Source organism: Gopherus flavomarginatus, chromosome 8 (assembly GCF_025201925.1).
Source record: "Gopherus flavomarginatus isolate rGopFla2 chromosome 8, rGopFla2.mat.asm, whole genome shotgun sequence".
Classification (NCBI taxonomy): Eukaryota; Metazoa; Chordata; order Testudines; family Testudinidae; genus Gopherus; species Gopherus flavomarginatus.
The window spans coordinates 10,768,270-10,794,180 of NC_066624.1; the positions used below are offsets into that span (position 1 = coordinate 10,768,270).

Genomic DNA, 25,911 nt, shown 5'->3' on the forward strand with positions numbered 1-25,911 from the left:
CTGGTGCCCCCCATAGACAGCTGTCCTCATCAAGTGGGTCTTCAGTGGTTCAGCCCTCCAGCTAAGGCATGCACAGTGTAAACATTTGAAGGAACTCCTGCCGGGATAACACAGTCCAACAAATGTTGGTCTTCTCTGGGGTCTTCCACCCAGTCTCTGGGCTTGTTTAAACTCTAGCCCCTTTTCTGGGCTCCAAAACAAAACTTGTCCCCTTCTTAGGGGCTTTGGCCACTTCGCAAGCGGCTGGTGGGGGAGCCCAGGTCTGACCACTACTCCGGGTTCCAACTCAGTGACCCTACAAGTAGCAGCCACCTGCTGCTTTCTTTAATATCTGCTGCTGCTACATTCCCTGGGCAGCTTCTCATTCAGTCCCATCCTCTTCACCTGTTACCTTATGGTTACAGTTGACAGGTTCCCCGTTTGCACAGGGTCTCTAACGGGCCTCCTTGCCTGAAGAGTACCTGTGTCCTACCCCTTCTGGTCCCAGCCAGCAACTGCCCTGCAGCTCTTTTTAATTAGGCCTGCTGCACTGATTGGCCACTTCCCTGCAGCCTTTCTAGGCAGGCCTGGAGGACCCACCTTCACTGCTCCTTTTCTGGGGTGGGGTGTGGAAGGATCACAAGGCTTCCAGCAGGGTGTCTCCAAGGGCCTGGCACACCCCGTCACATCTACACTTTAGTCTCCCCATTTTACTTAAGAGGACATTGCTTACAAAACCCATTTTTGACTTAGGTTTTACATGATATGCTCTGCGCAGACTTGCACATACACAAGCAAGTTATACACTCTGCTACCTTTCAAGCTATCCCATCTGGCAGAGGGAGTACACTTTTCCTTTTCACTGGGGAAGCTACCAGATACTGCAATGTTAGGGACCATGCAAGTATCTACCTGAGTATATACTTGTCCACCTTTGCACAGCCCTTTAAGAAGCACGCACATGGAAGTTATTTGTTGCTCCAACTAATCTGAAATCTGTCAGGCTAAAGCCCCCAGTGCACTGTAACAAGACGAAACCAACAGCTACTATTTTTGTATGAACAGGATTTTAATTCAGCCAGTTGCTTTGTTTACAACACAAAGTTTATACAAAAAGGAAAGTGTCATATTACTTCAGCAGCAAGAGTGCACGCACAGGGAGCATCCCCAGACCTAACGCCTCAAGAACCTAAGAAACTTTTTGACAAGGTTCCCATGCAGACTACTATTATATATGTTATGATCCTCATTGGGATCACTTCCTACCATGTATAGCTCTCCTGCATGGACATCCTGCAAATTAGCACTAAAGTTACTGGGATTAAACCCAACCCACACAGTATAGCGATAGTCAACGGTACGCATGGAATACCCCATTATTTTTATGTCTTTCAGCTCTGGTTTATCAGAGTCCCACTGAGGAGTGTCTGCAGGTCGTGGATACTGGCTGAAAGCTATAGGCTCCTCATGGTCATCTTCAATGTCATAGTCATGGTCATAGTCAGTGTCATAATCATCCTCCTCTTCATTGGAGTTAAAATGCTGGACAATACTAGGCCCCTGGGTGCAGAGCGCAACATGAAATGAAGGCTCAGGGCACACTGGAGGAACCCACAGGCCTGCAAGTTCAGCAAGCGTTGAGAAGAGAGATACAAGCTCAACCATTTTTTTGGCTTTTCCTAGAAAAAGCATCAAAATACAAGTTAGAGAATAGCATGGCTCATCAGCCTGTATCTCATCTTTTTAGATGCTTAACCAGAGGAGCTCTTTATCAGGTGCATTTTGCATTTAGTTCATAGGGCAACAATGCTGGGCTATTTAAGAGAGTGCGTCTTGTAGTTCAGAGGATAACTGTCCATGTAGGTGTTTATACCAAACTTAACACCAAGAGAAGAATACTAGTTTTTCCTTCTTCTATTCCTCAAATGTTCTAACCAGTGCCTTGTAAGTACTATCTCCTCCTTTGAGGAGAGGCTTTTCAAAAAAGATAAATTACCAAGTTAATTGCTTGATGGTGGCAAGTTCTACCAAAACATTGCTTTTTGGTGCCCTAACTGCATACATCAGCACAACTGCAAACCAACTGCTGCTGCAGTGACAGCTGAAGCCACTATCAAAGGTATCCTTTAGGCCTAACCAACATAAAAATAGGGCTTCCTTTTCATTAATGCAGCCCTGTAGCTGTTTCCACTAATGAAGATCTAGCTGAAGCAAACGCTTGTATTCACAGATGATTTTAAGTCTTGCTCTACATGAGCACCATGGCTACAAAGACCAAGACTGATGGCATTAGCCAGAACCAAACACTAGACGGAAGAGACTTGTGCAAGCTTTATTTAAATCTGCAGGGCAAACACATTTTGACCAGCAACTCCCACTGCTCTCTCAGTCCTGCACTCGGAACAGAAGTGCCAAATTGGTTTCTGCTGTAGACGTATCTTGCCTCCTTTATGTAGGCGACAAAGCATGGACATGCTGAACTTAGGGCACACTGAGAACAGACGATTGCACAGACTTTCCTAGTCACTGAGCTGAGAGACTAGATGTCAACCTTTGTGTGTTCAATATACAGTAGTGCAGATTGGAAACCTGGGCAAACCCTTTAACCCCAGGGCATCAGCACTCAGGCTTAGCCCCCTGGCAAAAACAGGAAGCAGCTCCTAAGAAGCTTCAATCCCACTGACCTGTCTGCCGATGGCAAGCACAATCGTTCGGTTAAGATATGGGATTGCAATTGCATGTGCTTATGCAACTGCTGAAAACGTACCTGCAACTACAGAGTCCGATACATGCGTGAAGGGGTCAAGGTAGGGGAAGACTCTTTCTCCTGGATGAGCAAAGGAAGACGTCTTCCCTGGTACATATAACATCAGTGGCACTCGGGTAGCGACATCAAAATTGCTGTATTTTGCCCATTCTCCGTGTTCACCCAGAGACCATCCTAGAGGATACAAAACATCATTTACATAAAATACTAGATTGCTAGCTTAGTGATCATTTCCGTTATGAACTGCCAAGCAGCCAGATTCACCTGCTCCCAACAGCAGTGACCTCTGGTCCTTGAGGCACTATTCAGTTATTAAGTTTATTTTAGCTTGTAAATATCAATCTGTGTTTAACCGTACTGAGAGATTTCTCCAAAGTGGAAATTGTTTAAAGAACCAACAAAATCTTGCACCATGATGCTCTTTCACCAATTAAGCAGCTACTCCTGCCCCGGTCCCCCCAGTCCCCAATTAGAGCAAGCATTCAAATCTTAAAAATGCAGCATGAAGGAGGAATTGGGGCATGTCATTTTGCACATATGCATCTCCAGATCAATTCCTTGAAGCATTCACGTAAGATTTACATAGCTGCCAGCTCTATGTTACTCTGTCACTGAGCAGCCCTTGGAGCCAGGTTGTCAAATCATCCCTAAGGAACCAAGGTGAGATCAAAACTCTTTGGAATCTTGCCCAACAATGCCCCAATCCTTTAAGAGGGAGCGGATGGCTCATGTGTCACTCTTTTCTGGTATATTCACCCACCAGCCTCACCAGAGGGTGGGGAGGAATGGGTGGGGAGGGGAGGGTGACCAGAGAGCAAATGTGAAAAATCAGGACAGGGTGGGGGGTAATAGGAGCCTTTATAAAGGAAAAAACCCAAAAATCGGGACTGTCTCTATAAAATTGGGACATCTGGTCACCCTAAAGGAAGCACGCTCTAAAAAAGAACTAATCAGCAATGTTCAATGTTTTGAGAATACTATTTTGTGATTGCTCAGCAAACTGAGGTCCTGGAACTATAGCTCAGTTTAGTGAGACAGCGCAAGGGAGAAAGAAGAATTGAGTCTACACAAGAATGACCCCAAGTCACATCTGCATATAAGGAAGTATATCTAATCCAGTGATTTTAACACAAAACACTATTAATGCTTCTATTCTCTAACTCACTAAACTAGTTAAGCCAGCTAAAGTATTAAGCAAGGACCTTAGAATAGGCCATCTAGCCTAGAGCGGTGTAGTGGCAAGTTTCAAACAAACAGTTCAGTAGTTCTCAATCTCCCTAGATATTGAGGCATTCCCCACCCATCCTGAATTAAAATGGCATTCACAGTGCTATCCGCTAGAGTGCCCGATCCCTGCAACATGGACTGTAGCTGTATTGCTGAGTTGTTGGTTTAGACATTTCGCAACTGCAAGCACAAGTGAAAGAAATTGCAGTTGATCAGTTAATGAGAAAGTCTGCTACCCAATTCAGCAGATGGGGCTTCTATAAATGGTGATGGGGGAGCTACCCCAGGGCAGTGCTCTTCCAGCAGGAGTCACTTCACTCCCTGGGGCAGATAGAGCTGAAAATGCTGCAAGTTTAGGCTACTGAGCTATGAGAGGGTTCAGCTCTTAAAAGCAAACCCTCCACATGACTAGGGAGAGAACTACCTGCAGGGACAAAGAAGTTCTGCAACCATGGAAGCATGTGTTAGGGTACGTCTACACTACCTACCAGACAGCAATCGATGTATCTGGGATCGATTTATCACATGTAGTGTAGACGCAATAAAATCGATCCCCGATCGCTCTCCCGTCGACTGCTGAACTCCAGCTCGGCGAGAGGCGGAAGTGGAGTCGATGGGGGAGCGGCGGCCATTGATCCCGCCCCGCAAGGATGCAAAGTAAGTGATTCTAAGTCGATCTAAGATACGTCGACTTCAGCTACACTATTCTCGTAGTTGAGGTTGCGTATCTTGGATCGATCCTCCCGCCCCAGTGTAGACCAGGCCTTAGAAGTGTATTAACTAGAGACCAACAAGTCAGGTACATAGGGCAAACATGAAAGTGACTGATATGGCAGGATTAACTTTCACAGTTCAGAAGAGAGTTGTTTGCATATAGCCATGGAAGTATTTGAATGCTTACCATGGTCTGCAGTAAACATCACAATTGTGTTATTCGAGAGCCCAGCATCATCCAAGGCATTCAGCAGCAGGCCAACCTGTGTATCCAGGTAAGAAACTGCTGCAAAATAGCTCTGACGAATCTGCCGCTGCAAGTTATTCCAAAAAAAAAGAGAGTTGCTTCAATTGTACATACACTTGCTAGCTCTGCTCTAATAAAAGGTCTTGCAGCATTTTCACTGTAAAGTTTTATTTTCAACTATCTGCAAATAATTCATGCCCCAAGTTAAATTTAACAGAGGGAACAACTAGGAAATTCCAAATATTTCCTACAAGTTTTTTCAAGCAAGAAGCTCTGAGCCAATCAATGCTGTTCCTTAGGAGTCCCAGCCAGCACTCTGTTGCTCCAGCAATGCCCCACAGGAGTCAGTGTCTTCCCGGAAGGAAGGCTACCTGAGGTCCTTAAAGAGGAAGGGCTAGTAAAGGCAGATGGATTGCTCCAGGGCGGTGATAACATTCCTGTTAGGTTCTGAACCTCCCCTGCAGCACTCGCAGCCCAGAAACAAGAGTGGGAGCAGGAGTACTACACGCTACCACACAGACTCACCCTCAGCCTACTCTCTGCTAGTCTGACCCACCTCACAACTCAGTTACAACAAAGGCTGGTCTGACAGCTGTGAGGCAGGGCATGCGAGCTCTCCAGAGTGTCAAAAGCTGGATGCACCTTGAAACATTTCACTGTTAACAACAGCAGCCTGTGCTACCTTGCACTTAACTGTGATCCTGGCAATTCTGATTTCAAAGCAACATTTGGGCTGCTTACCTGGAATTCTTCTGGAATTGGTCCATAAGGGAAGCTGATGTTTAACGCCTGGACATCCTCCCTTTGTCGGATATCCGTCCAGGGGTTGTATGCGACAGCAGGCAGTTCTTCAGGTAGCCGAGGGTCTGGGGCTAGTGTGATGTTTTCCAGTGGGTACAGCTTGAGAAATTCCTTCACGATACAACACAAACAGGTATTAAGATTTCGGTACAGCAAAACTAAGGTTTGCAGTTATAAAGTTGGATTCCTTCTCCATTTTTTGTGAAGGGCACCTTGAAACTTCAAACAGCAACTCAGGTGTTTATGGTACAGACTGTACTGCTGTCGTGTAATGTTCTTAGGATTACTGCAATGTTATATGTCAATCCTACTTCTCCTATGATTTCCATAGCCAAGCATCGACCTTTATTTTGCTATATGGCATCCCAGCAGCATAGCACTCATTTAGAGCACTGAGAATCAACTGAAACACAGAGCAAAGAAAAAACAAGGATTTGTACCTCTTCTAGCTTCTTTGGGGTTTATTTTTAAAAGCCTGAAAGGTTTATTCTTCCAAGAAGTGGTTGTTTATTGGCTTAACTTGCTTACTTTAGACATTCAGGTCTGGTCTCTCCTGCTTTTCTTGGAAGGCTACAGATGCCCATAGAACTAGTTGGATTATGGCAGATTTACCACACACATGAAACTCAGTTAGCTAAAGGGGGAGGTAGTGATTTTTATTCCCACTGTTTAAAACACTGGCTTTGCTAATACTCCCTAACTCACAATGACCGAGGAAAAGTTAATAAAAAGGAACACCTTCGTTAAAGATTCAACCCTTTGCCTATCAATTAAAGGTGGAGGAAGCTCAGAATCCGTGAGATCTCCAGCAAAACAAGATCTGATATTTCAAAGGCTTAAAAAAAAAAAAAAGGCAGAAAGGTCCCCTCCAAAGCCTTCTTTATACATCATAAAGCAGCAACCACTTCCCCTTTGGTGTTCCCACCACCACCACCACCTTCACTTTACCTTTAAGAAAATAAGTTTCTCAATGTAAAGGATACTCAGCGGTAGCTGGTTAAGGTATGTTGGCAAGCACCAACCTAATTTGAGCTTTTAGCACAGAGCATCTATTCAGGAGACTTGCAGAAGATAACGTTGTACCAAGCTGTTGTGTATGGCACCTAACTGGCTCACGGCACAGACCACTCATCTCAGATATGGGAGAGACCTACAGCATGTGTCAACAAGTGAAGTCTTCTCAAAAACACAAGGTCCAATCCTGCTCCCTTAGAATTCAGTGGAACTTTTGTCATTGACATAAATGGGGAAGAAGATCAGGATGCAAATCATTTAGGGCCTCATTCTGCCACCCTCAGACAGAGTATACCTCACTGCACAAGTAGTCACAATAATGTTCAGTGGGGACTCACTCACTGAGCAAGGGTGGGATTTTAGTCTGGCACTTAATGCTCTGTGAACACACTGCTCAGATTAAAACATTTAAAAAGGATATGGACTTGGACTCTGAGTTACTTTTCTATGATGGCTGCTACGAGTGTGTCTCAGCTTTTCAGTGCAAGAATATTTCTCATCTTGCTTCAGAGTAACAGTGTAAGATACTTGTGAAAATAACTTTTAAAAGGTTAATGCTGGTCATTGAATAACTTTGGATGAGGTTTCATTCACCATAAAGCCCAGTGAGATGGTTTTACTCCAGCCTTCCTTACCTTAGGATACCTCAGGGGGATGTGTGGTTTGTGATAACCGACAGCCAAGAAGAATTTACGGTTCTTTGTTTTCATGATGTTCAATAAGCGTTTGGCCTCTTCGGTGCTCTGCATATCTGGCAAGGTACCCAAGGGCACTTCTGCCACATCAACTGGGCAAACCAAGTTGGCATGAAGCTCTCCATCTTTTCCTTTACAAGTCTTCAGGAAAACAAAGAAGAAATATCAACTTTAATTCTATTAACCTAAGAACACACACATCCCATAGGCTTCAAGAGCAATTCATGTCTGACTCTACTCAGAAGGATCACTCTGCCACCACACAAGACGGTGCATTAAAGTCTGATCAGGAAATTAGTGGCTAGTGTTAGTGCTAAAGAAGGTTTGCCATGTTCTAGGTAAGCTGATCAAAACCACAGAGGAAAAAACAGCAGCATTTTCCTGAGACCAGATATACACCAAACAAACAGGCAACTTTTATTTGCATCCAATAAGAAGCAGAATCCTAGCTCTACAGTTGGCTTGAGGATGTGATACCAAAGTTCTAGAATCCAGGAAACCAAGGCTCTGTAGCTCATTGGTGAGTGGTTAGAAATTGGTAACGTGATCAATCTTCCCTTTTGCTCCCTCTGACTCTGAGGACTCATGGAATGCTATCTTGGGAGCAATTACCTGACCCACTAGTTTCTTGGTATGTGCCAAGAGTGGCTGATATTTAGTCACTAGAGAAAGACTGACTGTTGTAAGGGGTGGAGAAGGTGGCCTTTGGAGTATATGCTGAATGTATGCTGTATACTGAGAGATGCGAGTGGCTGATGCAAACACTAGCTGCCACTGAAGTCACTATTTTTCAACAGTTAACCTCACAACCCAGTTATACCAAGGCTGAATTTTGTCTCACATAGGGACTTCCTAGTATTGCAGTTTATAAAATACCATGATTGCATGGTAACTGTTGACTCAGTGCTTGACTAACTGACCTACATTAATGTGAAAAATGTCATGTCCTGAGTGCTGCAGATAACTCTGTCTAACCCCCAGTGGAGACGTAGATAGGTCGATGGAACAATTCTAGCCATGCCTCTCAGAGAGGTGGGTTAACTACGTCAAAGGAAGCATTGACACAGGAAGCATCTACACTACAATGCTACAGCAGCATAGCTAAAGCACCATAGTGTACATATAGCGCAGTACTTACAAAAATGTTACATTGATTCCTTTGGACCACACTTATTGTAACTAACATTCTGGAAAGCTGAATAAGACAGGAAACTCTGGCTTTACATGGCTTGTCAAAACATGGCTGTCTTAATCCCCTTTTTGCAGGATCAAGTGTTGTAATTTAGCACAAATTAATCTGGGATGCACAAAGGTCCAGGATCATGCACAGAGGTTATCCTTAAACCATGGGCCATAGTTTGTGCCTAAGTTAACAAATGCCATCTGAAACCCACTGACAGTGTAAACAGAACCCACATTGTTGTGCAACTGGTGGCTTGCGGGCTTCTTGAGAGGGTTTTTAATGGTCTCTATCTACTAAACTAAAAGATGCATTAATCAGTTCTACACTCAAGTGATTTGAGGATTCTTATTGCGTAGAGTTGGTTCAAATTCAGCCAAGCCAGCTGACATCACTTTACCACCTAGAGAAGAGGCTGAGGTAACTTGCAAGAGATGATAGCTATAGTTTTGAGATAAAGGATTTAATGCTCTCAATACAAATTAAGGCCCCCAGTCTCGCAAGCACTTACATGTGTCAGTAATCCCACCAAATTCAAGGGAACTACTCACAAGCATAAGCATTTGCAGGATCGGGCTCTTAATGAGCATAACTTTACTTTGTACAAAGAGACATGTCCTTTTGTCAGGGAGATGAACAGAAGTGTATTTGACTAATGATTTTCCTCCACAGTTCTAACCCACTAGATTACAGAATCATAGAAATGTAGCTTTCCAATTAACACGTTTGACTCAGAGTAGCAAGAGCTTGTACCTGACAGTAATAATATATTTATATCCTGTAACACTCTCCACCCATCTTTATTTGGGTCCACAAGCAATCAAACTGCCTGCTTACCTTACTGTTTTCATATTTTTCAGCAGAGGGATGAAAAGGTGGCATGGACCAACTGTACGGATAGTCATCACTATGATTGGATGAAATCCCTGGAAAGTAGTAAGCAAAGCAAATATTAGAAATGGTCTTATAGCTCACTCAACTAGGAAGAGTTCAGCTACAAGATACACATGGTTAATTTGTTCTGTTAACATAGAAACTGTTCCAGTAGGCCCACTAATTTTATGAGCTAATTCGGGACTAAGGAAGCATTTAAGAAATAGAGGACGAAACATTTGCTCCAGCTACCAGTCCCTAAAACACAGCTGGCTATGAGGAAAAGGAAACCTCAAGCATCTTGAGCAAGTTTAGCTCTGGGTACAAAATAATTAGGACTAATGACGGTATTTGCGTGTGTATATAAATTGTTAGTAAAACAAAGAATCATTAAAATTCTACACATCCAACAAACAGTTTAGCGGTAACAAATTTCAACAGAGGAATATCACAGAAAAACCTTGTAAAAATCCTGTTTGCCAGAAGCTGGGAATGGGCAACAGGAAATGGATCACTTGATCACCTGTTCTCTTCATTCCTTCTGGGGCAGATGGCATCAGCCACTGTCGGCAGACAGGATACTGGGAAAGATGGACCTTTGGTCTGACCCAGTATGGCCGTTATTTGTACATAGTATTTTCAACTCTTTAGTGCTGTTCAAATAGTGAACTCATTTTCTATGCAGCTTAACTGGGGGTATGATTCATGCATACAATGCTTCTTCATCCAATAAGGTGATGTCAGACTGAAGTGTGGTTAAGCAGTGTACTGTGTAATGTGAAGCATGTGAAAATCTAAATCCAAAGACTGAGAGAATGGCCATACATTTAGTTATATCTCGGTGCATCTTTAGCAGTGTCTAAATTCTAGACAAGTCTGGACATTAAGTAGTAGGTGAAAAGTTATAACAGCTCAATTCCCGCAGTTGAATGATGCTGTGCAGTTAACACCCCACTTTTAAATGTAACTCTTTAAAATTTAATGGTTGATACAAAAGCAAGGAAAACACAGAAGGACTTTATTCTGCATCAGACATATGACAATGATTTTAGGTCATTTAATAGAAAACAAAAAAAACCTGCCCCTAATTACACAATTCATTGGTGGTAACCTGTTAAATGAAGATTTTAAGTGTTGTTACAAGCCATACCAGGGTGAAACACTTTTCCTATGGACATGGTCATGTAGCCATTCTCCTTGAAGTACTGGGGTATTGTGGAATAGTTTCCTGCATGTACTCTCCAGTAGGAGTGGAAATCATAAAGCCGTGTGGTATCGGGCCTGCGTCCAGTTAGAAATGACACTCTGCTTGGAGCACACACAGCTTGCTAAAGTAAGAGACAGGAGAATTAATTGCTAATGGAAAGTCGAGTATATTCAGTTTGTATTTGAAGTGCAATCAAGTGATTTTGGTGTCATTATGCAAAATGTTTAGGGGCTGGCGGAATCCAACTAGCAATGTTTAACATAGCTCCCAGCTGAGATGTCTGGGATCATTACTTTGGGTATCAGTTAGACACTTCTTGCCCACCGCCCACATCACCAACTGATGTCCAGCTACATGTGTATTTTCTTGCACTTGGGATCTCAATCTAACAGACTCCTGAGAAGAGGCTAGAGCTTTGATTATGCAGCCAGTAACACAAACTGTGTGACATCAAACAAAGACCACGCTTTTGAAAACTGGTAACAGAGTTGGAGTGGAAACGGCAGATGGACTGTGCTGACATTAAGTTACGAGCACAGGTATCTGGGTAGTCTTAGCAATAATGCAAAGAACATACAAGTGGGAGATCCAGGTTAGAATCCAAAGGCTTGAATGTCTGTGTCATACAGACAAGAGTAACTCCACTGAGATCCCAAACTCCCTAGTCAGATTCAGGGCCTTGGTTTCTGGCTTCCTGGTGAAGGCAGGGCTGAGAATGCAGACATGTTGTGCTAGTCAGCCAACCCAGCAAAAGGGAAGGAGTAAGATTTGGAGTCCTGAGCTTAAGAATGATGACTAGAAGTTGCCCCTAAAACGAATGATCTCGACAATATGAGGGATTTGGAATAAACATATGCTCACAAAAGGGGGAGAGGGTAAATATAGAATAAGCTTTTACAAGACTACATTTGGGGTGGAAAGCACAGAATTGGTATTGCACAAAATGGTGCCAAATGGCTTTTTTTTTTTTAAATAGTGTCTCATTGTTATTAGTGAAACCCAGGAGCTGATGTTAAATATTTAGAGTACCACAACATTACTGCTAACAGCAGGGAGACCTGTCTTCATTGCGTTCCTTTCCTCATTCCAGCAAAGGTAAACACACAATACAGTTTAGCCCAGCTTACACCCGAAATATTTTAAAATACAGCAACTGTCTATTTCAATGGTCTCACTAGCACTTTCTGTGCCCAAACCATTAAGTATTTTACAGAAACACTAATGCTATGTTTAAATTAAGTTGTGTTACGTACTTGAGCATAGGCATTCTGGAACACAATGCTTCGAGATGCAAGCTGGTCAATGTTTGGAGATTTTACAAGGCTGTCTCCGTAACAGCCCAAAGTGGGACGCAGATCATCCGCTACTATGAAGAGAACATTCATGCCATCTACAAAGAGAGAGTTACAAGACATTAACTTAGGCACCAATGAGTACAAGCTAATCTGAGAACTGCATACTTATTGGAACGTCCCTATACCTCATTTTAACTCCTTAACCCGATTAAAAACATCAAGCGGAGCCTCTGACATCCTTATAAAATAACAACATTTAAAAGGATTATCATCAAAAACTTGTTTAAGAATCCAAAGATCCCATTCTCAACTGGCCCCAAGGAACTACCACAATAAATATAATTAACAATATTTAAGGCAACTGAGGGCACCTTTATAAAAGACTTATTGAAACAACCTACAAAATAAAAGGGGAACAATTACAATTTAAGCAAGTGCAAAGATTTTCCAGCAGACATTTTGCCTGCTTCTAGGTTTCACACTCTATAATCGCTTTTACACAAGCTAAATTAAGATGTCACCATGTTATCCAACCCTGCTCAGAGTAGTACTGCTGCTTAAAGAAAGATGAGCCAATGATGACAGTGTCAAGCCTGACTAGTAAGTCGACACTGCAGCTGGGAGTCAATCTCCCAGCCTGGATTTCTGCTAAGGGGGTTGGTGCTAGTAGTGTGGGATAGCCCCCCCAGCTTGGACCCAGCCTACCCCCAGGGCCGAGCTTGGGGGTTAGCCTGAGCCTCCACCTGTGGTACAATGTCCAGGCAGCTACTCCTAAGGAGCCCTGCCCACCCCAGCTGGGAAGCTCAGCGCAGACAGACTTTCTCAGGCAAGCAGTGGCCTGGTCCAGAGGTTAGAGCACCAGCCTGGGACACACCGCTAGATCCCCAGCAAGTCATTGAGGCTGCACCTGCCCAGGAAGCAGGTGTATTGAACTCTGCTGTTAGCCCCCCCCCGGTGAAGACGGAGCAGTTCTAATCTGCACAGTGGGCAAAATAAAACCCTGCGGGGAGCCCGGTGTTTCCCTTGACCCGCCAGCGAGGGTTAACACCGCAGCTGCCTTGTCCACACTGGGATTAACACGGGCTGGTCAAGAGGGTCCAGGGGAGGGCGGGTTACAGCCCCTGGTCACCCCTCCCGCAGCCAAGGCCAGTCCCCGCCGGCCTCAGTGTCCCACCTGCTGCGGGCTAAACACAGATGCACGGGGCGGGGCCCCACTCATGCCGGGGAGTCCCCCGGGGATCCCACAGCACGGTCCCAGCACAGACCCCCCACCACGCACCCACCCCACCGCAGCTCCCAGGCCGCCTCCCCCGGGTCCCAGCGGCACCTCTGGGCGGAGGGACCGGCCCTCTCGGCCCGGCTCCAGCGGCCCCCGAAGCCAGCAGGGTCCCGGCACAGCAAATCCCGAGCAGCCAGGGCCAAGAGGCCGGGCAGCGGCAGGGAGCCGCCCGCATTTCCCGGTCCGCCCAGCCACGCAGCAGCAGAAGGACGCGCCGCCCGCTGCGCTCTGCCGTGTGCGGCCTGCGCTCCGCCGGCATACGGCGCGCCGGGCTCCCCTCTGCCCTTCCCCGGGGCGGAGCCGCTGTCCGCCCTCCCCCGCGGAGGAGGCAGAGCAGGGCCTGGCTAGGTCGGTGGAGCTCAGGGATGGGCCCCCTTCTTCTGATGGGGAATAGCCCCAACCCCAGCACTTGTCACTGGAGATGGGCTAGATCCAACCCCCTGCAGCGCTGGGGAAGTTAGGGTTCTGGGTTAGGCCTGCAACTGGCCCCCATGGCTCAGTACCACTCAGGATCGAGCCCCTTATGAGCCTTTCTGGAGAGAGCAGGGACCTTGCTTTTGCCATGTCTGCAAAGGGCTAAGCGCACACCTCTGGCCAGTCTGCTACTGCCCTTGATCTTGGATCCTTGTCTTCAGGCTGGCCTTGGACAGCAGCTGCCAGTTGGAACTGCAGGCAGTTGGGGGCCCTGGGCTAGCCTTGGCAATGCCTTTCCCGACCCTCTGGCACTGGAACAGGAGAGGGAAGTATATAAGGCCCAGGGCCGCATTTCTAATTAGGCCAAGTAGGCATGTGCCGAGTGGCGTTCCAGGGGTGCCTACAAGTGGGGTGGGGGGCACTGAAAATGCTGTGCCTAGGGGCGGGTAAGGTGTAAATCCAGCCCTGACACCCTCTCTCCCCATGACAGGCACTCAAGACCATGTTTCCATATCCTCCTGCACTGGGACCAAAGTGACCCTGAGTTACCGCTTGGCCTTGTATTCTTATCTCCACTGGCCTGATTGATAGTGCGTTCCTGTGTAAAACTGTCTGCAGCCAGGCACATACAGATACCACCAGGGTCCATTACCAGAGTGTGAAACTGGGACCTGCAGCTCCACCAATACAGCCCTTTACCACCTGAAGTAAAGGAGCAGCAGTTTGCTGTAGTCACTAACAGTGAGTCATAAGGAGAGAGATGATCACCTGCACTTAGTACTTACTTTTGCTTTACAATCCTGGCTGAAATATTTTACTGGGGGGTTATCAGCTTAGAATACCACACACAATAAAATAGTATGAGGTACTCAGAATACAACCCATCACCAATAAATACAAATAATTTCTAATAACTCAGCTTAAATAGAATTATGCCTTTGGTAAAGCAGCAGCAGCAAAGCCTGGGATAGTTTGGAGCTGGGTGCTAGTTTATCTTTGAGAGACTTGGATAAAATTTTCAGTTCAGGTCGGTCTCTGTCTCTCAAATAGACACAGCCAAGACCAGCCAGGGGATTGTTTGGTTTAGTAAAACCTCCTTGCCAGGAGTTACTGTAACACCAACAGACCCTGGTCATCGGGGTCAAACCTGAGCTAAATGCATGAGCTTCTACTGCCTGAGTTAAAAGCCATATGGCTGTTAGTCTGCTCTACAACCTTGGCTCATTAATCTCTAAGTGGTCTCAGTGCCACTACATGGGATAGAGCACCACACCCAGGAGGTGTGTGGGTTACATTATGTTTTACAAACCAAAGGTGGGTTTGCAGCTAGGTCTCATTTTATCTGAACACTCAAAGCTTCAGTGATATTTGAATGGGTGGTTCTGGCTTACGCCAATCTTTTGACAGAGAAACAGAAAGGCTTCATCTCTACCACCAGACTTCAGGCTGAGAGTAGGAAGTCCACCCAGAAGAGAGGTTGCAGTTCTGCAACCGGAGCATCACTCTCCCTGGAGGAGGAGGAGGAGGAGGACAGTGATGGTACACTACTACCTTCAGCTCCCTTAGGGATGGTTTTCTCCTCAGCCCCAAGGGTGACTCAGGTCTACAATGTGTTGCCATAGGGGACTTCTTATGCTAGGAGCATAATCTATTAATGGCAAGGGTGCCAGAGGCACTGCTTTGCGTTCTCTTTCCTATACCTATCACAAGATGTCAAGTATCAGAGGGGTAGCCGTGTTAGTCTGGATCTGTAAAAGCAGCAAAGAATCCTGTGGCACCTTATAGACTAACACGTTTTGGAGCATGAGCTTTTGTGGGTGAATACCCACTTCATCGGATGCACTTCGTCACCCACGAACGCTCATGCTCCAAAACATCTGTTAGTCTATAAGGTGCCACAGGATTCTTTGCTGCTATCACAAGATGGCACTCTTGCATTAAGAAGGGCTCCACTCAATATATTAATGTATGACTTGCTGCTCGCAGGTATGCATAGTGGGATTCTAAAAACATAAGGAGCCCAAAGGAGACCTGGTTTTACCTTCTGGTCATCTTCTCCTGCTTTCTGGGTTGTAGATGTTGGAGATGTAGCATATGTGCCCCAACAATTATTCCTCCAGCCACCCAAGGAACAGCGTTAACTGCTCAAAGGGGGCTCTGTCCAATGTTCTTTGGCTGGAAGGATAATGAGCTGTAGTACTGGGATTCAAGGATAGAATGTGTAAAGCAGGAGACAAAAACAGGGGATCCTGAGGCCTCTAACAGAAAGCTAGTAAGATTCAGGAAGCAAGAGACTGTCCAGGGGAAGCAGGGCCAGGGGGAAGCAGAGTCAGCGGAAAGAGGCATCTGTGTGGAAATACGGGGCTAGGTCAAGTACTGGGGAAGAAGAGTCTGGGAGGATTGCAGTTTAGGAGGAATAACGGTTTGTCTAGGTAGCATCACTGAGGAGGCAGCAGTGGGTGACCAGGGAAATGGTGAGTATATTAGTAGATCTGGACCCCATTTATCCTTAATCCACCCATGATTCTCAGAGGTCTTATAGCAACACTTCTCTGGGAGAGGGAATATTTAATGTTATTATAACAATTATTTCCTCCTCGTGCAAATGACAACCTTGGGGAAGGAAGCAATCAAGGGCATTAGAATTAATATTTAGAGAAGCTGCCTTGGAGACATATTTCATTTTAATCCCAGCTTTTAAAAAAAATCACAGTGCTACAGCCAGTTAACATTTACATTATATATTTTAAATAGAAATTCACATTTCTGGGTCATTTTGAGATACATCAAGCTGACACTTGCTGGAAGTTATTGGCCAGGATTCATGTTTATATGTAGTAGGCAATATGTAAGTTTCTGTCATCAGTAGTATCTCTTAAATGCATAATTGCCATCTGTGACTGCTCTTAGACGCAGGGACTAATCTGTGTTTGGGTTAGCTCAACCATTTAACCATACCTACACTCCCCCCCCCCCCGCCCCATGAGTTTTTTGTCCTGTTTTTAGGTAGCAGAGCCAAGCTATAAAATTTGTGATTTTGATCAAAGTATTTAGACCCAATATTTAAAATGTTGATAGAGATTAAATGATTATTTCACTAATAGGGTTATATTTGGAGCTGTGCTCTAGCAAAACCACTATACAAACATGCTGAAATCTAGAAGATTGCTGCACATGGCTAATAAAGGTCATGGTAATTCTGATCAGTTTCTAAGAATGTCTCAGAAAGTTTGTACAAATTTTTGTGTTAGAACAGTAAAACTGCATGTAGTCGCCACATGAGATTTTAGAGATATAGGAAGAACTAGCCCAATAAGAGACTGAAATATGGCATGATGTCTACTCTGAATTGTGCAGGGGATATATATAGCAACATACAAGAGCATGTTATTTATTATTCATATCACTAGCCTTGATTCTCTTTACAAATAGACGGTACAAATGTAAACTATTGAGCAATCCAGCTGTTGCAGAAGGATGGACTGGATAATCTAACAAGTGAAAAATCTCCAACTTCTATGATTTTATTGTGGCAGCATTAAAATATAACCTTAATTTTATGAGACACAAGTACAAAAGTGTTAATGCTGTGATTTTGAATTCAGCCTCCAATCCAAGCCACAAAAGCCCTGCATTTATCATAGGATTTTTGTATTAAGGACATATGGCATTTGGATAGCAAAATCAATAGCTTGCTGTGAAAAACTCAATGATTTCAGCTATAGACTGATAAGAGGCAGGCACATCATCCCAACTCTGCCTCTTGTGGAATTGTGTGATATGAAATATTTCCATTACTTAATGGAAACATAGATCTGTATGTCGAATAGCAGCCTACAAAGCCACTCAGGGATCAATAACAATATTCCTTGGGTGTGGGGGGGAGTTGTTTCTTTCATGAAGTGCATGGATATCTATGCTCAAAGTAAGACAACTTCAGAGCCAGTATAAGGACACTGAGTAACAAATTTATTTGGGCATAAGCTTTCGTGGGCTAAAGCCCAAATAAATTTGTTAGCCTCTAAGGTGCCACAAGGACTCCTTGTTCTTTTTGCTGTTACAGACTAACATGGCTACCCCTCTGAAACCTAGAAGGACACTGTTTCACAATTCTTGAACTGTAACTGGTTCCTTAACAAGTTGCTAGAACTGCCAAAAGTTTTCTATCTAGAAGTTTTAGGATGGAAAAATGTCTATTTTATTGAAATGAAAATTTCTATGGGAAACGTCTGTTTTCAACAATCTGGAGGCCTTTTTTTTAAAAAAAAAAAAGTCAACACAAAACCAAGTTCCAGAAACTGAAACATTCAGTTAAGAAGAAAAACAATTCACCTGACTGAAATATTTCATTTTTTGACTGAAGACAACTAAAAACAAGTCAGAAAAATTGTGATGAAAACTAATATTTTTGCCAAGATGAGAAGCCATTTCTTAACCAGGTGTACTAGCTGCCCAGTGTAGCAGCAAAATACATCAATAAATCTGGAAACCATCCCATAACTGAACAACATGAATGCACACATTTTCAAACAAGCCTTCCCAGTTACTAGAAACCCTTGCTAAAGGAATCTACTGTTATTCTGTCATTCACTAGGATGTGTGATTTAAAAAAATATCCAACAGCTGTACCAAGGCATATATTTTTTTCTTTTAAGTTGACTAAATATGGCTAAATTTGGCATTTATAGTGATCTTACTCTTCCTTTTTAGTGTGTTTTTTTTGGGGGGGGCTGAGATTACTTTGGAATTGGCCGATTAAAAAATCAAGTGTTCTGGGGAAACTGTTTTATACAGTGTACCCCAGATACTACTAGTTTGTGGACATAATTTGATGCATTTGATGAGTTCCAATATATTTTTACACAAGTGCAGCCTATAAGTGGTAACAACAGAGCTAGTTTAGGTCACGTTCTAGTATTTTAGGGAAATGGAAAATGTGCGTGAACAGTAAATTCTTAGATGACATTTCTGTCATTTTCATCTAGAGAGTCCTGTTGGGAAAAAAGAATTATTCTGCTATTCCACATGTTTAATTACGATAAAGCTTGACTCTTACAAATGCAAATGTGTTAAGTGGTACTTGATATAGCTTTCCTAGTTTGCCTAATATGATTATATCGAAAATATTTAGCAATCAACTGCAGCTAAATTCACTGAAAAAACAAGCTATATGGATATTGAATCTTTTTTTACGGCAACAGCATGCAAAAGTTCTGATGCTAAAATAAAGCTGGGATGATGGTGGGGTATTGATTGCAGACACTGAAATCAGCTGTTAGAGAGGTACCCACAGGTCATTCCGTTCCCTAATAGTAAAAGTGGACAACAAAACATGAGAGAATGCCATCCATAATTGCTCTTTCATTTCATTCTATGTATAAGTCTGTATAGAGCTCTGAAAAAAAAAAAGTCTTGGCAATGCATTTTAATTGAATTATATGCATCTAGACGCGATAAGTCGACCCTCAAGCGCTCTCCCGTCGACTCCTGTACTCCAGCTCGGCGAGAGGTGCAAACAGAGTCGACAGGGGAGTGTCAGCAGTCGACCTACAGCAGTGAAGACACCGCGGTAAGTAGATCTAAGTACGTCGATTTCAGCTACGTTATTCACATAGCTGAAGTTGCATAACTTAGATTGATTCCATGCCACCCCCAACCCCCAGTGTAGACCAGGCCTTTAATCAGAAGTTACCACTATCTAATAACGAGGTGCAGCCTGGGTAACCATAGTACAAGCTTCCCCACAACGCTCTGCCAACATGCCTCAATCCTGCCCTGGACTGAAGATTTGGCTCTGTCTGTACATATTCTGTCCTTGAATGTGGCCTCCATTGACTCCAACAGAAGTTGTGTTTGGCTGGAAGCAATCATTCCACACACAACATTAGATTCATTAGCAAGTCTAAAGAATTTGCTTTTGCAGCACACACAAGAGGGCATGTTTGCACAAGCAATTGGTTGGCACTATGCATCAGTTCATTTAGTAGCTCTCAAAGAAGCATGTATCAATCCCCTGGGAACAGCTTTCATATCTGGAGGGTATTGATCATCACGGATTTCCTACCAAATGAAGAATCAAAGCAAAAAAAAACTTGTCTAAACCTCTACTGCCAGAAGGTGCTGGCAGGTGATTAGCAGAAATCTTCTATCCCTCAGCTGATTAAATGAAGAGCAGCATGACTTGGCTTTTCCCCTTTGATTTATGTAAGGAAAATTTACACACCATGTAAGAAAGTTCATTGCAGTGTGATAAATGGGTGAGAGGCTCTCCTAAGTCACCTCTGCATTTATAATTATGCATCCTTCTCTGCAAGTTTGGGGTCAAGTATTGAAGACATTGACATTGTTTCTCTATTTCAAAACGAATACCACCCACATTTACATGGGTTGCACATAACGCAGGACCCCCCCCTTTCCTCCCTCCCGCGCCCCTCCCCCCCAAAAAAAGCTCTGTTCAAAGAAAAAGGACAGTAAATGTGAAGCCAACAAAAGGGAAGACTTTCTCGTGCAGCAGATTGTCAACCTGTGGAATTCAGTGCTGAGCCACTGCTGTGACTAGATTTCCAGTACCACTAGATCATTTTGTATCCATTAACAACACGGGGGGGGGGGGGGGGACGGACAGACAAGCCAAGATAATGATATGAGAAATCCAACTTCATGCTTCAGGTCATAAGCCAATCACCTGCTGGTGTCAAGGGGAATTCCTGTCTTACAACATTACATAATTGGCTCAGAGCCCTGTACATTAGAGGCCTGATCCTACAGCATCAAGGTCAATAGGAACTTTGCCAACAACTTCAACCTCTGAGCATGTGGAGGGTGGGGCTGGAGTCACCTTATTCTAATACAGAGATATTGATCAATGCCAGAAGTCAGATGCCATCCTTGAGAGATGGGTGGTGTGAACTGTTCTAATATATCTTACATTAGGTATGAGGAGTGTGATCCACCATAGATATATAGCAGTTTTAGGGATGAGTTAACATAAATTTTCAGTCAAAACTAAGTTACATAGAACTCAGAATTATTATAAGTGTAGCTTAAAAAACAGCTGTAAAAAGGTGTTACTGTCCAATCCCCACCTTTATTTCAAAGTCCTCATCCATACTAGACAGGTCTTCCATCTGTAATACTGCATAAACATCTCAATCAGATTTTTATTTTTGAAAGATTCACGAGTTTTGCTTTTGGATCTGAATAACAAGAAGGCAGAGACTTTTCTAAACCTTCAGACTCTGGATCAGCCAAAGGCACTGCATCAGATATATTTGCATAGATTGACTACTAGTCATTAACATTTTTATAATTAAATTATAAGAAACTTCTGCAATTGCTTTTCCATAAGCCAAAAATTCCCCAGAAACTAAGCACTAGGAAATAAATGTAGGTACTAGATAATATATTCCTAATTCAAAGACACGTATAAGGCTTCATCTCACGTATAGTCCCTACTCCATGACTAAAGTGAATTTTATACGGGTTCTTCATTTATAAACCTCCTCACATTGTTCTAGGTTCCCACAGATTACCTTGTGGAATGATCTTTTCCAACCACATTTATTACCTGGGTTGTTTTTAAAGTTTGTGACTTCAGACAGACCTTGAACAAGGGGGTGCGGGAATGTAAGATGTACCACCACAGAAAGGTTTATGACTCAGAGCCACACCCCAATCACAATTGCCTGTTTCTTCCTTGTCTGTACCAGTGGCAAATTAGACACTTCCTGCAGCAGCTCAGCTGTGCTGCCTGGGCAGGGGGTGAGGAGTTGTGGAGCTAAGGTTGCTCCTATTCCTGTCCTTCCGTTCCATGCACCCGTTCAGTGGTGGGAGTAAGCCTGTGCTCAGTCTGGGGAGCCCACACAGAAGTCTCACTTCTCATTGCCTCCCGGGGGATGCAGGTCACGCTCTAGCCCTTAGGAAACAGCTTTACAAAATTATGAACCAAAGCACTGAAACTGTCAATTTAATGTAAACCTTAAGGTACATTAAACTGATCCCCTCCTAGCATAGACACACTGTGTAAACAAGATGTCTCATGGTTCTGCTGATCCCTTTCATCCAGGTCTCTAGTAAGGGCTGCTCTAATAATCACTCATTCACTAACTCCCACTGCCATTTCAGGGGGTGTTTTAGACAGGATGCTCAGAGTACTATCACTGCAAAAACCGGACCTCCATTTTTTGGTAGTAGTGAAATCCACCCAGCCCCAATTTCACTCTCATTAAAACTACCTCAGAGGAACAGTAAATAAGCTCATTAGCATTCCAGAACTGCTAATAGAGAGGTCACCTTCTTCTCTGTCGAACAAGTCTCCATTTCAAACATTAAAACCTCCCAGTTAGCAATTTATGACAAGGGCACTGAAGTACACAAGACTTGTTTTTTTTCAGGCTAAGGTGTTTTTTTGTGCACTGGAAGCACTAGAAGACCATCCTCTGGGAAAAATCCAGTCATCCCTCCCATTGCACTGTAAAGTGTGAAATGCAAAATAATAGCTACTAGGTGGCAGGCTTAGGAGAGGATAGGAAGGTGCAAGTTTTGACTGAGCAGGATAGAATGAGGACATCAGGGTTAGGCCTAGTGCATATTAGTGTAACCCTTCTGCCCCTCTGAGTTGGCAGCAACAAGGGCCGGGTTCAGTATCCAGGGGTTCCGTTTCAGTAACACAATGCATAACCGGCTCGAGCCCCCACCCAGTGACCTGGGACACTCACATATCACACCACCCTGGGCGCCTCTAGGAGGCAATACTTCCCCTCTTGCAAGCACGGAGTCTGAGTGTAGCAAAATCTTTTTAATAAAAGAAGGAATCAATGCGGCATCCCATTGGAGAAACACCACAAACAGGGTTATAACACAAACCATAAACAAAAACCCACCTCCAAGTACGTTTGGCACTGTCCTTTTTCCCCTTAGGGTTTTAAGTCCAATCACCCCAAAGTCCAACAACCCAAAAGTCTCTGGTCAATGCCACCCCAGAGTTCGAGAGTTTATCTGTAGAGGTCCCTCCCCCCAGCCAGGGTAGAAAGGGGCACCTTACGTGGTCCGGGGCCAACTGCCCTGCCTCTCCATGGGTTCTGCTTCCGCCTTCACCACGAACTGCTCCGCTTCACCAGCCACTCCACTCTGCTCCTCCAGCCGTCCTCAGAAACTGCTCCGCTCCATGAGCTGCTCCAGTTCTCCCTGCAAACTGCTCGGCTCTGTTCACTCTGTGGGCCGCTCCACCCGTCCCACAGCTACTCCGCTCTGCCAGCCGCTCCGCTGCCACCAGCTGTCCCGTGATCCGCTCCAGCCGTCCCCACAACTGCTCCAGCCAGCCAGCCGCTCTGTTCCACAGTATATCTTCAGGCTCCCCCACTAGTTAGCACAGTACTCAGTGCTCTCAGCTCAGTAATTTCAGCTCTTTAGGGATTTCAACTCTTAGTGATCTCAGCTCTTAGTAGGGGAGCCCCAGTGCTAGTGCACCATTAGCCCAAAGTGAGTTCAGCTCTGTAACCTGTATTTAGATTCTTGAGGGAATAAAAAAATCAACTCTGACATTCCACAGTGGAGAGAGGAGGGGGTGGAACTGGTGCTTCTGGCTCCACAAGGAGACTGCACCACCAAGCACAGATACCTGCCCCCAGCCTCTCTCAATTCACTGGGTTTTGGAACCCATGTCCCTTGTCTAGCAAGTACCACCCAACTGAGGGTGAGTCATTTGTCACCAAGCAGTCCCACAGCTCAGCAGTCTGGGATAGGGTAGGCGTGCCTATGCAAATACACTCTCTGAAATTCTTTCCACCAGATGTCAGGGTAGAGCTTATCCTGACTCTGCTTACATCAGTATGGTTCTGCTATGCTTTTACTTAATGAAACTTCTAATCATGTCCAATAAGAGGGAGCAGCAATAAGTCTCATGAAGATATTGTAACAGGAATGAAAATGGTGAACTGTCTTTTTATCCCACCAGGTCAAACCCTTGTGGTTTTTTGAATTTACGCTACCTCCTTCTGTTCACGGTACATTTTAGGGAAGGGGCCTCTTAAGTGGAACATCTGTGAACAGATGAGAAATTCTCTGAGTGTCTGACATTTCCTTACACAGCTGTAGCAGTTTAGAGTATTAATTGTGAAATCAGCAATTGGTTACACACCAATAATATTTTAACCAAAAATGACTCACTGAATTAAATACTTCATAATATAGCCAAGAGCTATAGCCAATACAATCCAGGAGACATTCAGATACAGTTACTATCTCACTACTATGACTGTAGGATAGAGAGAACCTAGTTCTAGCTTCTTACTATAAATGGAGATAAAAGTCAGCAAAGGAATTCTTTGCTGGCTAATCTTCATTCTCAGTTTCTTACTATAATAACTATCAGCCCCATTAAAAATGCCCAGTGCCTTGTGCAGAGCTCAAGCAACTCCCATAGAGTTGATCCTCTAAGGAACCAAGCACTTTCTGAAAGACTTTGAGCTCATCAATCACCGCTCAAATCAACAGGAGAGTTTGTGCTCAGCATTTCAGAAGCAGCTAGGGAGCACCTTGTAGGTTTGGACTGGGTGAGAAGATCAAAGCAACATTTTTCCCCTCAGCCATCCTCCTTCCAGGATTTGGGACTAGGGTTTTATGGTCCAATAGACTTGTGCAAAAATAACTGTGCACATTGACGAAATTTATTCTGTTGCTCAGTTTATTCATCATTTGGAACTTTTGACTAAATGTACAAATATGTTCAATGGGAAATGAGCAGATTCTTAAATCATATAATAAAAATAGTATAAATATTCTGGCAATGTTTTATTTATTTATTTCTAAAAGCCTTAACAACTCCATGCTTTGGAGCAGGGACTAGAAATTGAACAGCAGGGTGGCTTTGGGTCAAGAATGTGCCTTTAGCCATCACTGGGAAAAAACCACCCAAATTAGGTCAAATTTTAAACCTTTGAAAAGTCACAGTTTGCACATGCTCAGTAGAGACTTGCCAAAGCTTAATTCCCCAAAGATTCTATGGGCACGCTCCAGACCAGGGCTGAATAAGCATGACTTTCCTGCAATTCCAGCTCTGGACTGGTATGAGTCATGCCAGTTCCAGTTCCAAGCACTAGAACTGAAAGCAGGGAGCCTGCCTCTCCTGTGTTCTTAATGACGCCCCCTGCTAGGCCCAAGGAGTTGGAGGAGAAAAGCTGCCTGAATTGAATGCAGAGGGGACAAGAGCCAGACCTAGGTGAGGGGGAGGACAGTAGATTGGGACAAGGAAACTGGGGTAGGAGGAGAGGGAAACTCGGAGCCAGTGGGGATGGGGAATATGGGTGTGAGCCAGGGGTGACTGAAGGGCAGCAGAGGGACAGGACAGAAAGACAGATCAGACAAGGGAGTTACAACGAGGGGCACTAGGATTAGCTGGGAAGAAGATTGGGGATAAGGAACTGGAAGGGAGTGAGATGAGGTTTACAGAGGCTAAGGGAGTGATGGAGCAGTTCTGGGGCAAGAGGGCTCTGCCCCCGAGCAGCTGCAGAGCATGCTCCAAATGGAGGAACTGCTTAAAAGGGGACTGACCATCAAGCAGGGGGAAGAATGGAACCTGTCCCTCTATACAGAAAAATACAGCCAGTTCAAAATTTTACATGCTTAGGAGTTATGTTCAACAACAAACTATCTTGAAAGGGTCATATAGATAATATCAAGATTAAATGTAAAGATAGGATGAATCTGTTTAACAGCATTGTTGGGAACAATTGGGATGCAGATAAGAACAAGTTCCTGCTGCTCTATAGGGCACTAATAAGACCAGTAATATATTATGGAAGCCAAGCCCTCAATTCAGCTTCTAAACCATGACTTAAATAATTAGAGCTAGTCCAAGCCCAAACCCAAGCTCTGCGAATCACATGTGGTGCGAGTGCTACAACTCTGTTGTGTGCTCTGCAGGTAGCAACTGGAGAAATGCCTATGAATTTAAGGATGAAATTGTTAGCATTAACCTATTCAGCTAACTTTAATGGAAACAGTGGAGATAGGAGTACTAAACAAATAGACAAGGACTGTTAGGAATTAAGTAGACAAGAATTAATTGGATGCCACAAATTCTCATAAGTTTACAGGGTCAAAAAGCAGGTAAAAAGACTTGGGTGAAAAGGAAGGACTGGAAGAAATTAAAAATCTTTAGTCATGGGAAATCAAACTATAGCTGGATGGTTGTCTCTCCAGTTGTGGATTTGGAATTGT

General features: G+C 44.1%; 1 protein-coding gene across 1 annotated transcript; it reads right to left on the reverse strand.

The window, feature by feature from the left end:
* Window positions 1–1,029: 1,029 nt before the first annotated feature.
* Window positions 1,030–13,537, reverse strand: IDS (iduronate 2-sulfatase). Its single transcript, XM_050964750.1, has 9 exons — window positions 13,327–13,537; window positions 11,958–12,094; window positions 10,648–10,825; window positions 9,462–9,550; window positions 7,385–7,585; window positions 5,676–5,846; window positions 4,875–5,001; window positions 2,747–2,920; window positions 1,030–1,658 (listed from the first exon to the last, which is right to left on the reverse strand). The coding sequence occupies exons 1-9, from the start codon at window positions 13,535–13,537 to the stop codon at window positions 1,153–1,155; spliced, it is 1,794 nt and encodes a 597-aa protein (XP_050820707.1). The 3' UTR covers window positions 1,030–1,152.
* Between the last annotated feature and the right edge of the window lie 12,374 nt (window positions 13,538–25,911).